Source organism: Anas acuta, chromosome 18 (assembly GCF_963932015.1).
Source record: "Anas acuta chromosome 18, bAnaAcu1.1, whole genome shotgun sequence".
NCBI classification, from domain to species: domain Eukaryota; kingdom Metazoa; phylum Chordata; class Aves; order Anseriformes; family Anatidae; genus Anas; species Anas acuta.
The window spans coordinates 12514701-12528810 of NC_088996.1; the positions used below are offsets into that span (position 1 = coordinate 12514701).

At 43.9% G+C, this 14110-nt stretch overlaps 1 protein-coding gene across 4 annotated transcripts in view; it reads right to left on the bottom strand.

Moving 5' to 3' along the window:
* Nucleotides 1-14110, bottom strand: part of RPTOR (regulatory associated protein of MTOR complex 1) — a 135903-nt gene that overhangs the window by 101687 nt on the left and 20106 nt on the right. For all 4 annotated transcript variants that reach the window (XM_068654649.1, XM_068654647.1, XM_068654651.1 and 1 more), the window contains exon 4: nucleotides 1681-1839. In XM_068654649.1, the coding sequence (XP_068510750.1) occupies nucleotides 1681-1839 (159 nt within the window). The remainder of the gene's footprint in view (nucleotides 1-1680; nucleotides 1840-14110) is intronic.

Here is a 14110-nt window from a genome sequence, read left to right on the forward strand (position 1 = left end):
CCACGGGAAGGCAGCATCAATCCAATAATCTTTATTTGCTTGCAAATTTTTATTTGTTCCCTAGCTGAGATGATCTCAAGGTCCCTTTCAGGTCTGCTTTCCTGCTATTATATCTGAGACTTCAAGTACGTGCACGAGCATTTTAAATCTATGTTTAAAATGTCAGCACAGTCATTTTTCAGTACATCCACTATTTCAATTCAAGCCGGCTGTAATACTGATCCTCACTTGGCCCTCTGCTGAGACTGAATTCCTCAGGACTGACTTCTAAATGCTGTTGTTTTCTTTTTCCTTTATTTCCTTAAATTTAATTATTTGCTTAAATGAAAAAAGTTCTATTTCTGATATTCTAAAAGTTCTATATAAAAAACAATCCTTGGTAACATGCTGCAAAAATTACTAAGCCTCAACCTTACCTGTCAATTTTTATGACAATTAGTTTTTTTTTCCCCACAGCCTGTAAGATAAATCAGAGAGACCTCAGCTCCTAATCTCCAGCGGAGTCCACACCACACTCCCCCAGCTGATACTGCAGGCAAACTGGCAAATACCCAGTAAGCTCTTAATAAAGCATTTGGCACAACACACAACTTCATTGAGCAGTAATTTCCTCTTCTTCCATGTGTAACACATTCTGCCCAGCATTCTTACTGGCTTATTTATTACCCATTGGCTGTTAAGTAAGAAGAAGGTCACTCCTATTTGTTCTGAAACACCGAATTCAGCTTCAAAATAATCGTTTAGAATGGTGGTCTGAATACTAATCAAGTTTCCAATATAGACGCACCAGATTAAAGTGATGTCCTCTTGCACTTTCTCCTCTTCCCTTTCAAATTATTATTGAATGCTCATTCAATTAATACATGGGAAGTATGAGAAAAGAAGTTTAGTAAGTCCCCAAAATAAAATAGGAGCAAATCTGTGCAAGTCCTCTGTCAGCTGGATGTGCTTCCCAGCTACGAGCAGTACCTCACAATTTCTTAAGACTCCGTCCTAAATCAGTTACCCTTAATAGACACTAAATAGCTTAACTGGAGGGAAAGCAAAGCACATTCACGTCACACCTGGTAGCACCAGAAAGGTGTTGCACAGGTCCTACATGGCTGTACAAATCATGGCTAGCAGGAGCAGCAAAAGTCTTTAAGAAATGAAATATACACATTGCATTGTACTCAGAGGTTCCTCAGTCTCAGAACTAGAGCTGACTGTATTATTTATGGTCCTTGTGAATTACCCCCATGGGGTTGGAGCAACAGCTATTCAGAGGTAGTTGAGATTTGAAGCAAACTTCACTGTAAGAACTTAATAATGAGTGATGTAAGGCAGCAAAGCCAAATCCATCGTGCACCCTCCCTGCTTGCTCCAGGCATGGCAGCAGCAGCGTGCTATGTCTGAAAGCAGAGGAGGCGTGAAAGCAGCTGGCTCTTCAGGGTTCTGCAGTGACCCTTGGGGCACCTGTGAGAACAGCTCTCCTGCCCGGCTGCAGGGCAGGGACAGCCCGTTTGGTCTCTGAGAACTTCAAGAACACGGAGAAAACAAAGAGCTGTCAGCACGGGACCTGATACCCATGAACACAGTGAAACCTCGAAAATCTAATTGTTCTCTACCAGAACACTGCAAGGCTTTGCAGAGCCATCAGGAAGATTCGGCTGGTTTTAACGCTGCTGCTCAGAGACGCACCTTGTTGAAGACCCAGATCTCCCCGTTCACGGTTGGCCTGGGGACTCCATGTCCGTTGTAGTGGAAAAGGACCCGCTCTTCCTTGGCGTTCCGGCGCAGAGACGTGCACAGCTTCTTAACTTCATCCACCGTAGGATCCAGGCTCTGCTTGTACCTGGCCTAGCAACATAAAATACAAGAATCATTTTAAGTGTAAAACCAAAACTATTTGAGATGCAGGTACTTACTTAAGGCAGAAGCATTTACATAAATTGGTAAACTGGGAAAAAGAAAAAAGAAAAAAGAAAAAAGAAAAAAGAAAAAAGAAAAAAGAAAAAAGGAAAAAGGAAAAAGGAAAAAGGAAAAAGGAAAAAGGAAAAAGAAAAAACAACACATTTACTGGAAAACTGAATAAACAAAACATGCCTGCTCCGTGCTGGGTGGGAATACACACACATGGAGTAACGGCTACGTGTGGGTGAGTGCATCACAGACCTGGGGTCCGATCCATTCCCCCAGGGATAAATAACATGCAAGGTGTTTGGGGAAGGTCAGAGATGTTTTAAACATTTGTCAGCCTCAAAAATAACCCTCTGCAATTCTCTCATCATCACATTCATACCCTGTACATCTCCAACTGAAAAAAAAATCACCCCTAAAGATAGAAAATTGTCTAAGCCAGGTACAACGTGAACCTCAAACCTCATACCGAAATGTTCCTTCTGTCCCACCTGGAAAAGGGACAAGGCTCTCAATTTGAGCCTTCCAAGGAACAAAAAGACCAGAGCAAAGAGTAGAGGAGAAGTTCAGATACCCACCCTTTGTGGAACAACACTCATAACAGCAGCCCCGTGCTCTTCCCAAGCCCAGACTAGCTAGCTCTGTGGCATAAACACATCCCCTTTTATTAAAAGGGTGGATATAAAAGAAGGTTGACCAACATCTCTGCAAATATGTCAAACCTAAGCAGCGTTCTGCCGTGTCTAGGTGGAGCCACAGCAGACAAGAGGCTACAGCTCCTGGCAGGAGCCTTCTCGGGGACAGGTATGAGGCCACCGAGTGCTGAGCAGAGCGAGGAGCCCACGCCGTGTTCTGGGCACTGGAGTTTCTCCTCCCAGCAGTTCAGCACCAACTCTAAGCAGAGCTGCCTGAAGGCAAAGAAAGTGAAACTGCAGCACGGCTCAAGCAGACAACTGAACAAGAACACAGATGAGAAAGGGAAATGTAAATGAGCTCTGCTTTCCACTCCCTTCACTCTTCGCTTGTTAGCACTGACAGTAACGCACAATTTCTATAGCTCATAATAAAATCTCCACATTTCAGTACCCTCACCTGTTTTTCTTGTATACCTGTACACATACATGTACATGCAATTAGCAAAGCACTGAAACTTCTAAGTTAACTTCTTAACAATTAACTGTTAAGATCAGGCACCAGGGTATTGCAGACTGCACGCACCTCCACACTAATGAAGGAGATTGATGAATATAATTGTTATTACATTTCATCTTCTCACCTCTAATACTTTATGCCAACACCACTGTCTAGATGACAATGCATAAAGTTCCAGGAATTTGCTATTCACACAGCTGGGTAAGAAGAGGGCAAAATGATGGAGAGCCCTTGGTAACTGACGCTTGCTTTTTGAGAAAACCGATATTTGGTATTATCACAGCTCGGGCTGGGGACGCTCCTTTACTGTACCAAACTACACAGCTCTGCAAGCTTGTAAATCACAGCACGCTGCTCTGTTTGGTATGGGGGGGGACACAACGACACCGTTAAACGAACCCAATACTTCAAAAACATTTTTACTCAACGAAGCTCAAGATGCTTCTGTAGTAAGCTAGTTTGTCATACTCAAAAGTGCATTTTTTTTGAAGCAAGGCCAAATAATAAAAAGTCTTTCAACTGTCCTTTGAAAGATAAAAGCCTGTTTCTCCCTCTCTTCTCCAGACGTGCAGAGAGAGACTGAGAATCCAGAATCACAATGGCTTAAAAAATTAAAGCTGATGTATTAAATACAGAACCGGGTTTAAGAGCAGGACAACCGTCACAAACCTCTACAAAAACCTGCCATCGGGAGCCTGCCTCTAAATCAAGGTCTCAAAAGTTAACGCTTTTTAAGTTTTCTTCTGACATGCAAAGGTAAGGAAGTCTTGAAATATGATAGCAAAAGAGAATGAATAACTTTATTTCATGTAAAACTGTTTTGCTTATCCGTGCAGCTTGAAAAATAGATATCATGCTGTTCAATTAATATGCGGCATCTCGAGTCAATAGGCAAGATGGGTACAGAGAACGGTGTCATTTACATGATTACAGCCACGGAGCAAAGCAAGCACACGGAGAAAAAATATGAAGAAAGAGGCAGTGATCTGACACACTCATTCCTTTCGGGGACTTGCTCACTAAGTAAAGATAAGAGGCTGTATTAATCTTAGCACAGCCCTCCCCGGCCCCCATCTTTCTCTCGCCTTTCAGTGTTGTTATCAAGGTGCTGATGTGCAAAAACGGGCACCTTAAATCACGTTCCGCCTGCTGGCATCTTTACAAGACACTATAACCAGAGTGGTTGGTAGTTTTTCAGTTCCCCTTTTTTAAAGGGGAACGGGCTCATTGGAACACTCCTCACGTTGCTTTAGCATAAATATTAAATGCAGCTCGCAATTAATGGAGGTGAATTCATACCCTAAAACTAAAGGCTGTAGATCTAAAGACCCAAACTGTAAACATATCATTTTCACATTGAGAAACACACGGCCGAGAAGAAGGAAAAGGAGAGGAAGGAGCCTGTAAATAAGCAGACAATCACCGAGCTGTCAGCCGAGGACTTTCAGGCGTGACTTTATTACACATCATTCACATGCATAATACAACAAATGGATAACCGAGTAACAAACTAGCCCAGCTTTTATTTATTTATTTATTAAGTAACATCTTCCAAGGCTTTTTTCATTGCTACGGAAGAAATACCAGGCAAGCGCGTGCTGTGATTACGAGAAAGGTTCGGGGTTTGTTCAGCTGATTGCGGTGTGGGATGTCAGCTGTGGGGGAAGAGGAGCAGCTCGCTATTTCGTTTGATGCTCCGTGGGACAGGGTGCTATTTTTAATAACTGCTAAAAACCAACGTAAGGTCTCTTTCCAGAACAAAATGACAGGAACCGAAGGTCCCCGAGAAGAACATGCAGAAGGAGCATGAAAACCTTCGCTGTGTGCCCACCGCCGCCTCCGACGGCTCCAGCCGGACACCAGGCTGGCAAAGTGTGAGCTGCCACGACTCCATCCCATAGCCGGCGGCTTTCAGAACTGATTTAAACTCTACTGACAGAAAGGCAGCTCACGGAGATACAGACCAAAGACATCATCCCAAAAATTACGGCTCAAGGCTTGGTCGTTTTCACAAACACACTACAGTGTATTCACACGCTTTGTACCTCGTGCTTTGTTAAAAACATAACACAAATACATGTATGCCCATGCTTAGACAGCCTCAACTCCATGGCCAGGAATCCTGCTCATTGCTTCACGAAGGAAAGCTTTCAAAAGGGGAAGGCAGGAAAACAGAGAGTGAAGCAGCATTAATCAACTCAGAGTTCCCACCTCCAGGCACAGTCAGCTGTAGCACAAAAGGCACGGGAGATTTTTCCCCTGCAACGTATATACATGTATGTCCTTTGATTTTTTTATGGCAAAGCAGGCTAAATAGCAAACTTGGAGAAGAAGCTACAGTTTGCATGAAAAGGACAAAAAATACTGTTTTTCCCTGTGATGCTTTTATTCTTAATCTTTTATTTAGCAGAGGCTTTACAAATGCTTACAGATTAAGGACAGCGGGCTACTTTCCTGGGGGAAAGGAAGGAGTGTTTTCAGCATGATGCACGTTCAGATCCCGTTGGTCATTTACTGCTAAACAAGGACAACATGTTACCGTGCAACATTTCTAACCCGAAGATGTTAATATCATTAATTAATGAGTTTTGGGTAGTAAAAACTTAGAGAATATTTTATAGCGCCATCAATATCAATGAATAAATAATAGCTAACCCCAGGATCCTTAAAATATGTAGAGCCCTCCCTATAGTAAAGTAAAATATTTTCCTTTTAAAACTACCAGACTCGAAGAGTTTCTTCCAGATCTCTCCACCCAGGCCCCTCCATTCCCTTTGTGCCTCACGGGGGATGCGCCGCACACCCCAACGTGCCCGTCTCCAGCAGGTCTGCACATCTTTTTCCAGCTATCCCGTTCAGTGTGCAGCTGACCAAAGCCCATTATCACCTCCAAAATTTGCTAAAGGAAGTGACAAAAAGATTACTAGACCTTTGGTAGTGTTCAGATTAAGCAGAGCAGAACGCATCCCTCCGCACTCTGCTGCCAGCAGCCCTGCAGTGTCCCAGCCCCTGAGCTGACACCAACCCAGGAATTTACCTTTCCTGCTGGAAAAGCCTTTTCAAACACACTTTAAGCTGTCATACGCACACTCCACATTTTAGAGTCATTGCCCCTTTGCTGAATATCCTCCTGTCGTCCCCCTCCTCTGCTTCCTCGGGCATCACTCACGGCTGTGTCCTGGGGACGTTGTGCTGCACCCGTCCCCTCCTTTCCTTCCCCAAACAGCTGCTTTCAAGCAGTTCGTGCAGGAGGCAGCAGAAAGCCTAACCCACTGAACGCTGCGTTGGGGTGACCCTCTGTAACTTGTTGGTATCCATCCCCACACAAAAAAAGCCTTTATGCCTTGTTTTTCCCTCGTTTTCCAGCCATTGACCAGTTCCAGATGGTTCCTGCACCTGAAGGCCGTGCTGGCCCTCCCTGCCTTCTATCACGTGTCGATGAGAGAGATTTTGTGGTGTCTGGCAAGGAGTCCTTGCTCCCCGGCGCAATTACCAGACGAGACAACCTCGACTTCGATCCCCCTGCAGATGATGCCCAGCTGTAGCTGCTGCTCCCAGCTGCTGCTGCTGCAGCCGTAGCGGGAGAGCTGCCAAAATGCCTGCCTGGAGAGCGTGATGGACGCGCCCGGAGCTGCTGACGGGGCTGTCAGCCGCCTCTCCGCCGGGGATTTGATTTTCTGATCACCTCCGTGTCTCGCTGAAGAGCTCCTGTCAAAAGCAATAACTTGGTGGAGGCCTGATCCAGGCTCCCCTCATTATTCTACTCATGAGCAAAATTGAAAGTTTTGCTTTCTTATGTAAGCTCGCCACGCTGGAGACAGAGCGATGTCTTTTATGAGACACTCATTGCTTTAGCCAGCCTTTTTCCCATACGCTTGTTTAAAAATTAACATCGTAATTGTATTTCCAACATATTGCAATTTCCACCATACCGCAAACTCCCGGGCTGACAAAACACTGACAAAGTTGTGAGAAATAGGAGGAGTTTTCACAGAAAGACGTTCTGCCAAAACAGGCACAGCAGTTTGGGCTGAATAGCAGAAGCATTAGCCAGATGTTTTGGCTGTGGACACCACTCAGTCCAGTGCTTAATGCCCAAGTTCAACGTGAGACAGTTTTGCTCGGAAGCAGTGATGCTGATGACACACTCCCAGATTTACTTCCCAAATTTGCTTTAATTTTGTCGTGATTGGAATCATCTTTAAGAGAGGAACCAGGCATCCTCTGCAGTCAGGATCTACAGGAGCCACGTACTTCCCTTATTCGAGGCAAGAGCAACGTTCAGGGCGCATTGAGGGTTTCAGAAGTAGTTAGGACCTACCCCAGCCCCATCTTGTTTTCAACACGACACATGAGCAAGGTGCCAGCAGGGGTCTGGGAAAACAGCAGGGGGCTGGAAAGCACCAGCCCGACTGAAGAGCCAACCAGGTCCTAACCTGGCCTCTGCTAATGGGACCGCAGTGCCGGCACCACGGCTTAAACCCAACATTAAAAGCAGCAGCACTAAAGCACAGGCTTTTTTGCTTCTCCCACCCTTGTCCCATCTGTTTCAGGAAGGATGTAGTTCTTTCAAAGGATAAATAAAACACCCACACGTTCACGGGTTAGCACGTGGTAATGGTACCTTCCCCGAGATGAGTCTGAGTGGAGAGGAAAAACCAATTCACCGCGCTCATCAGCTCCTGTCCCGCCGGGAAACGTCAGCAAGTATTGGCTGCGGGAAGCGATTCCCACAGCTCTATGGATTTTGTGCTTAAATGAATGGCTCTGCCTTGGAACCTTTGCCTAATTACAGGTTTTTCTTTTACCTTGAATGGGACGAAAACAAATCAAACAGTGATGGAAAAAAAAAAAAAAAAGTCTGAGGCCAAAGTCAGATGTCCCTTTCCCAGGGTATCAGCAAGTTATGCTTGAAAGAGCAAGAGCTGCAGAAGCTCAAGGAGTTTGTGACAAAGTGCTTCTGCCATTGTTTCAGACACTAGGACCTGACTCAGTATCTGCCTCGCAAACACCGGTGTGCTGAACGCTGCCAGGTGCTGAGGTCAGGAAACTCACCTCAGGCTTTGCTCCTCTCCAAGAAGAAGCAGAGAGACCTAAGGCAGACAACTCGAGAGCGATGTAAGCTGCTGATGCGCTTACCATACATGATGCATGCTGAAGCACTGTGGCATTTTCCATCAGGGAGATTCATTTTTTCCTCCTTAAACCCAAAAAAGATGAATTTATTTCCTATCACAGTTACAAAATTCAAGTCCTGTTCCCTTTCCTTGCAGCCTAGGAGCTCAGTCTGGGTTCCAGAAAGACTCCACAGCACGGAGACCACACCGTGTGTCTGCTGTGATTCAGTGCCCGAGTTCCTGCTACAGGTAAAATAAACAAACTACAATCACTGCCGTCGCTCTGGGGGCTTTAGAGTTCACTATAAAGCTGTCAGTCGATATGCAGGGTATGCATAATACAAAGAACAGAGGGTTTTCTACACCTTGCCATCTCACTGCTCAGTCCAGCACAGCCGCACAAAGCCAGGCTGGGCTCCACGAAGCCTTGCAGTGCCCTCCTGCAGGACCAATTCCATCCATACCCCTCCTGGTGACTGCCCATCTATCCCATGTTAAAGGCTTCCCACAGCTAATGCCCCAAAATCGCAGTGAGTGCTGCATGTCCCTTGCTATAAAGATGCTTTTTCCTAACATAGCCTAATTCTTGCTTATAGCAATTTATAATAATCTGTTCTACGCTATTCTTCAAGGCAGCTCTGCTGCTCAAGGTGAACCTCTGCATAAATGGGGCATGGCAGGGTGTGGTGCAGCTGCTGCTCTGTGCCTTGGATCAGGCGTGAATGCCAGTTTCCAAACGCAGAAAACACATTAAACCTGAGACTTCGCCCCGCACACAGCCAGCCTACTTAACATGATTTAATTAAAAGGAATCAAAGCAATCTAATTATTCCAAGAGAATGTTTCTGGAACAATGCCTACATTTGAAAAAGACAAATATAAAATGCTTCACAAAGAAAGAAGCTGCAAAGAAGGAAGTTACAAAGAAATCAGAGTAAGGAACCCAGCAGCTCCGGGGGTGAAGGTGCACAGCCCCTGCCCCGGCACTCAGCCCCACTCGTGCTGCTCCAGAGATGAAGGCTGCGGCTCGGTCCCTGCTGTTGCACGAGCTGGTTCAGCTCATACTGCCTGGAAGGACAGAGGGACCAAAAATAAAAATTAAAAAAACAGAGGGGGAGATGCAACAGCAGGGTCTGAAGTGACAGGAAAATTGCTGCTAAACTTCGGGACTCGGCTTTATCAAAATAAGCAAGACAATTTGGAGATGAAAAAAAAAAACACAAACCCACCTGCACCCTGAGATGTTTGAAGACCTGCTAATGATGAGCACTAAAAATACCGGATTTGGTTTTCCTAAAAGTGTAAGGAGCAGAACTGAATGAATGCAGACTGTGGGTTTTAGGGGGCAGCTGTCAGTCGGATGCAGGATGTTCTCCAAACGTCTGGAACAAACCGGCTCAGACGTACAACAGGCCCCTATCTGTCAAGCAATTTCACAGTCAGATAATTGGATGCCTGTTATGCCACAAAGCAAAGCAACACAATCGACATTTTACTTATGGGTTGCTGTGGTGGTTTTTGAGTTTTTAAATAAAAAAACTATTTAACGCACTGCAAGCGTATAAAACACTGAAAAAGAAGATTACGAAAATGATGGCAAAGCATTTGTAGTTAGCTTAATATAAAAAATGTTGAGTACTATAACAATTTGGAAAATGAAAAGGGCCAACAAGAAGAACGCGCATGCATGTGTAAGGAAACAAATTATGGTGAAAATACTGGAGATTAGCAGAGACATTTAAACCAGTAACACCCCTACAAGCACGGGCTTCTGGCTTGATTTTCAGGCTTGCATAAAAATTCTGCCAACCTGCATCTCCATTACAAAAGCAAAGTGGAGAGACGAGCAATATTTCCTCTTTTTAGTACTTCAGAGCTAATTGCCACAGAGCTTACCTCAATGTATCTGTATTTCGCCAGTAATTACTGTGTAACTGTTGATGAAAAACATCTTGATGTTGATCAAAACATCTTGATTTGTGTTCCATTGTTTCTTTTCTATATTTTTATTAGATTATAACAATCAATGAAGGAGCACCAACGCATTTACTGTGCTCAGGCACAATACTCAGAGCCACAAATGACGACACACACAATTCAAACTACAAAAATCAAAACCTTTGGCCTGTGCCAAGTATGGGCAGGGTTTTGACTTAGCTTTAGGATACAGGAACAGCCTGAACAGCCTGTGTGTACCGTACACACAAAACATAAGCATGTGTAAGGTTGTTAACGTAGCAGGCAGCAAATAAAAGCTCTTGATAAATGCTGTTATTATTCTGGGACTTTCGCAGTGCAGAATTAAGTAGCTCCAGATATGAAAAACTGAAAGGAGCCCTTTTTAATTCGTCGGCCAGTCTGTTAAAGTCTGATCCTGAATTATGGTACAGGAAAAAGCAATTCTAATCTTTCAGCGTTGCTCTAGGCTTTGGTTACTACGTCAGGAATATCAGCGTGGTAACTGGCACACCAGTAATACAGGATAACAAAGTGGCTCAGGAGAACCTGAAAAAAAAAATCACCAACAATGTGACCCCAAATCTGCAAGAGCACGGGGTTTTTACGGTGATGGGCTGGGAACATTTCGTTACCACCGGCCCTTCTGAAGGCTTATTAAAAGACTTGCATGAAAAACTCTTCATAAGGACAGCAAAAATATAGAGCAGATAAGCCTAAAGAAAAATTACCCTCCGTGCCACTGACAGAAATAGAGATAATAACTTCTATGTATATCCAAATCACATGTCTGCCTCCCGCCAGCGGCGGCTGAGCGCGCAGGACGTGGCCAGGCTGCAGCCAGCTCCCGGCCACCCCTGGGCAGGTCAAAAAATGAACTGAGAGTGGTCAAAAAACGAACCGAGTGCATTTAATTTGCATGGCAGGGAATTATTTTAGATCCTTGGTTACGTGACCTCAAAGAAAATCAACTGATGAAGAGCAAAAATTAGGAAAAAATGCTATAATGCTACTTCAGTATTTACTACTTGTAATAAAGCAAAATGAAGGCAGGGCATCTTAAGTATTGATAAGCTTTTGTTTTATTTTAAAGCATTCCTTAAACAATAATCCATGCTTAAAGCAGGAGCAAGGGAATAGAAGGATTTATACTTGCATATTAACAAATACAACAGGAACAGCTTAGATAAATTAGAAGACTACAGCGCTCACATTTTTATTTGCTTATTTTAAAATCATTCTATAAAATCATAATGTAGTAATAGGCAGGGAAATAAAAAGGGATCAAAAATTCAGCAAGCTTTACAAAAGGCTTAAATTATATACTGGTGAAGTAGAAAGGTAGAAGTGAAAAAAAAAAAGTAGAAAGGAAGCTCGCCTTGTGCCATTTTTTGGGTCTTTTTAAGGACTGGAATTTCAATTTTATTGTTCTTGACTGGATGCTGACACTCCCCCTGGTTTCCATTTCTCTAAATGTCAAGTTAGATTCCTTCTCTGAATATTCACAAGTTCTTTGTAATCACTTCCAGTCCTTTTTGTTAGGGAACTTCCTGATGACGAGTAGGAAGAAGAAAGGAAAAAATCCCAGAACTCCAAAATGAGCTGGAGCAGGCAGGCAAGTTCATGTACACACAGCAGTGGGGAAGTTATCTGCAGATCGGGTAAACCACAGGAAATCTCTGCCTCCTCACTTCTTCCACAAAGCCTTTCAAAACACCCTAGCAGTTGGTGTTCCTAATAACTTCCACTCCTAACTGCTTTACACCCATGAATTCCCTTAAAGTTACCTTCATTACTAGGGACTCTGATCCCGTAATTTCGATGCTTTTCCCCTCGCTCTGACACTGAGCTGGCAAACTCCCAAGTTGTGTGATGCTGGAGCTCTCTCAGCGACAAGCCACCTACCTCATTCCTAGCAAAAACACTCTGCTCCTTGGTTACTTCAAAACTGTGATTAATATCCCGGTCCTGTGAGCTACAGCGATGTAATTGCAATACTGATTCAGACACGTTTTCCCTTTATCAAAGAAAGATTTGAGATCCTCGATTTACACCGTCTTTGGAAACGCATCAAAGAGCTGACAGATTTAGAACTGTACAAGAATATTTGTTTGGTTTTTTTTTTTTGCACAATTTCACAATAAACAAGCAATTTGTGTGGGAAAGAACTCTTTCATGAGAAGCAAAACAAACTGCAGACCTTCCTTGACTCCGGTGCTCATTTTGGGGTTCCTGTACCATCTAACCAGGGGCAGTCTCTTTCTGCAGGCTCAGATGTTGATGGGGATCTCCCCTCCCTCCCCATAAGCCGCTGTTAGTGCTCGGGCTCAGACTGCAGCCTGCTCCTTCAGTGCCCAAGAAGGTAACAAGAAGCAGTCTCTCCAGGCAGCTATTTTCACAAAACGTTTAGGACATTAACTTAAATTCTGAATTTTCAATCCTCAAGAAAGAAACGGCGTGTGATGCGTTAGGGTTGCTGGGCTACGTAGTAGATGCAAGACACAAGACAACCACACGCTGCGTGGTTGTAAAACCCCGCCTTCCTCTGGAAATCTGTCAGAAATACAGTCAATCCTTGGAACTCATTAGCAGCATGTTCAGCACTAGCCCATTACAAGCATTTGTGTGAAATAACCCTTGCTACATCAGTACAAAGGATGCCTGGTAAGAAATCTGGGTCCATTTCTCTAAAGGATCTCTGACAGTTTGTCCAAAACCCATGTGCTCATGCAGCTGTTTTCCACATCCACCCCAAACAGGGAAACAGCAGCAAAACCTACGTAAGACAAATCCCCTGCAGGCACCACAAGACCCCGCAGTCACCCATGGTCACACAGAGCCCGGGAAGGCTTCTGCTACGACAACTTTGTCCCAAACTATCTGGCAAAGTCTGTCTAGCAGGGAGCTTGGCAGGCAGCCTGCAGTCTCACAGAAGGTTTTCGGAATTTCACAACATTTGCACTGATGCAACTTTGCTGGTCGTTTCCTTCTGCTTGCAAACACGAGCGCCTGCCCAGGACTCTGCTGCACCAGCTCAGAGCGCACAAAGCAGGTGGCAGAGAAGTAAAGCACTGCGGGAGCACGCTATGGATAACAGCAGAGATCGATTCAGCAATGCAAGAAGCGATCTCAAATGTCTGCCTGCTACCCATCAACCAGAAATTGAATTGCCCGCAAGAACAACCTGCTATGAGCACAGTAACTCTTACATCAGGTATACACATGCAAATACAAGTTATGCTGAACTGTATCCACAGATTCCAGGCTTTTTAAAATAATAAAAACATCTTTTATTTTAGGTGATGAAGTTACCTTTATGTAAATTCATGAGGATAATCAGAGAGCTACACACAGTTTTTTGTTGTAAGCAGAAGAGATTGTACTAGAAATCCCAACCCGGTATTAAAAACAACAACTTAACTTGGTTAATACAAACAATGATTATTTTTTTTTTCTGATTATTAGTTATTGATAGCTTGAAAAAATATTAATTACAGTGAAGAAATACCTTTACTTAAGGATACTTCAGTTTAAAAGCTAAATTAAGCCAGAAGAAAGACTCGTTGAAGTCTTCAGGAAGCCCTCTGTAGATATCTGGCTGCGTTTTAAAAATCCATCTCAATCTCCTAGAACATAATATATTTGCAAGCAGCCGAGACTTAAACAGCTTAATTTGCTAGATGTCTAGGACAAAATGCATTACTAGAGCTAAGCTGTGCGGGTGGAACATTTATTCACTTGACTGGAGTCAGCACTGTAGTGACTTTACCTTTCCTCTGCAGAGTCTTTGACCTTGCTTTTAAGTCCAATGTGAAATGAATTCTAAAGTACCTAATCCACGTTGTGTGGATTCAGTATTCAATAATACTTCCAAAAAATACCTTTGAGCAGTCTGTTCAGAAGAACTGATGTTGACAGGGAAGACAAAAACCAGGAGTGCTAACCTTGAGTATCTGCTGCAATGGATTCAGGACAGGCACAGGCGT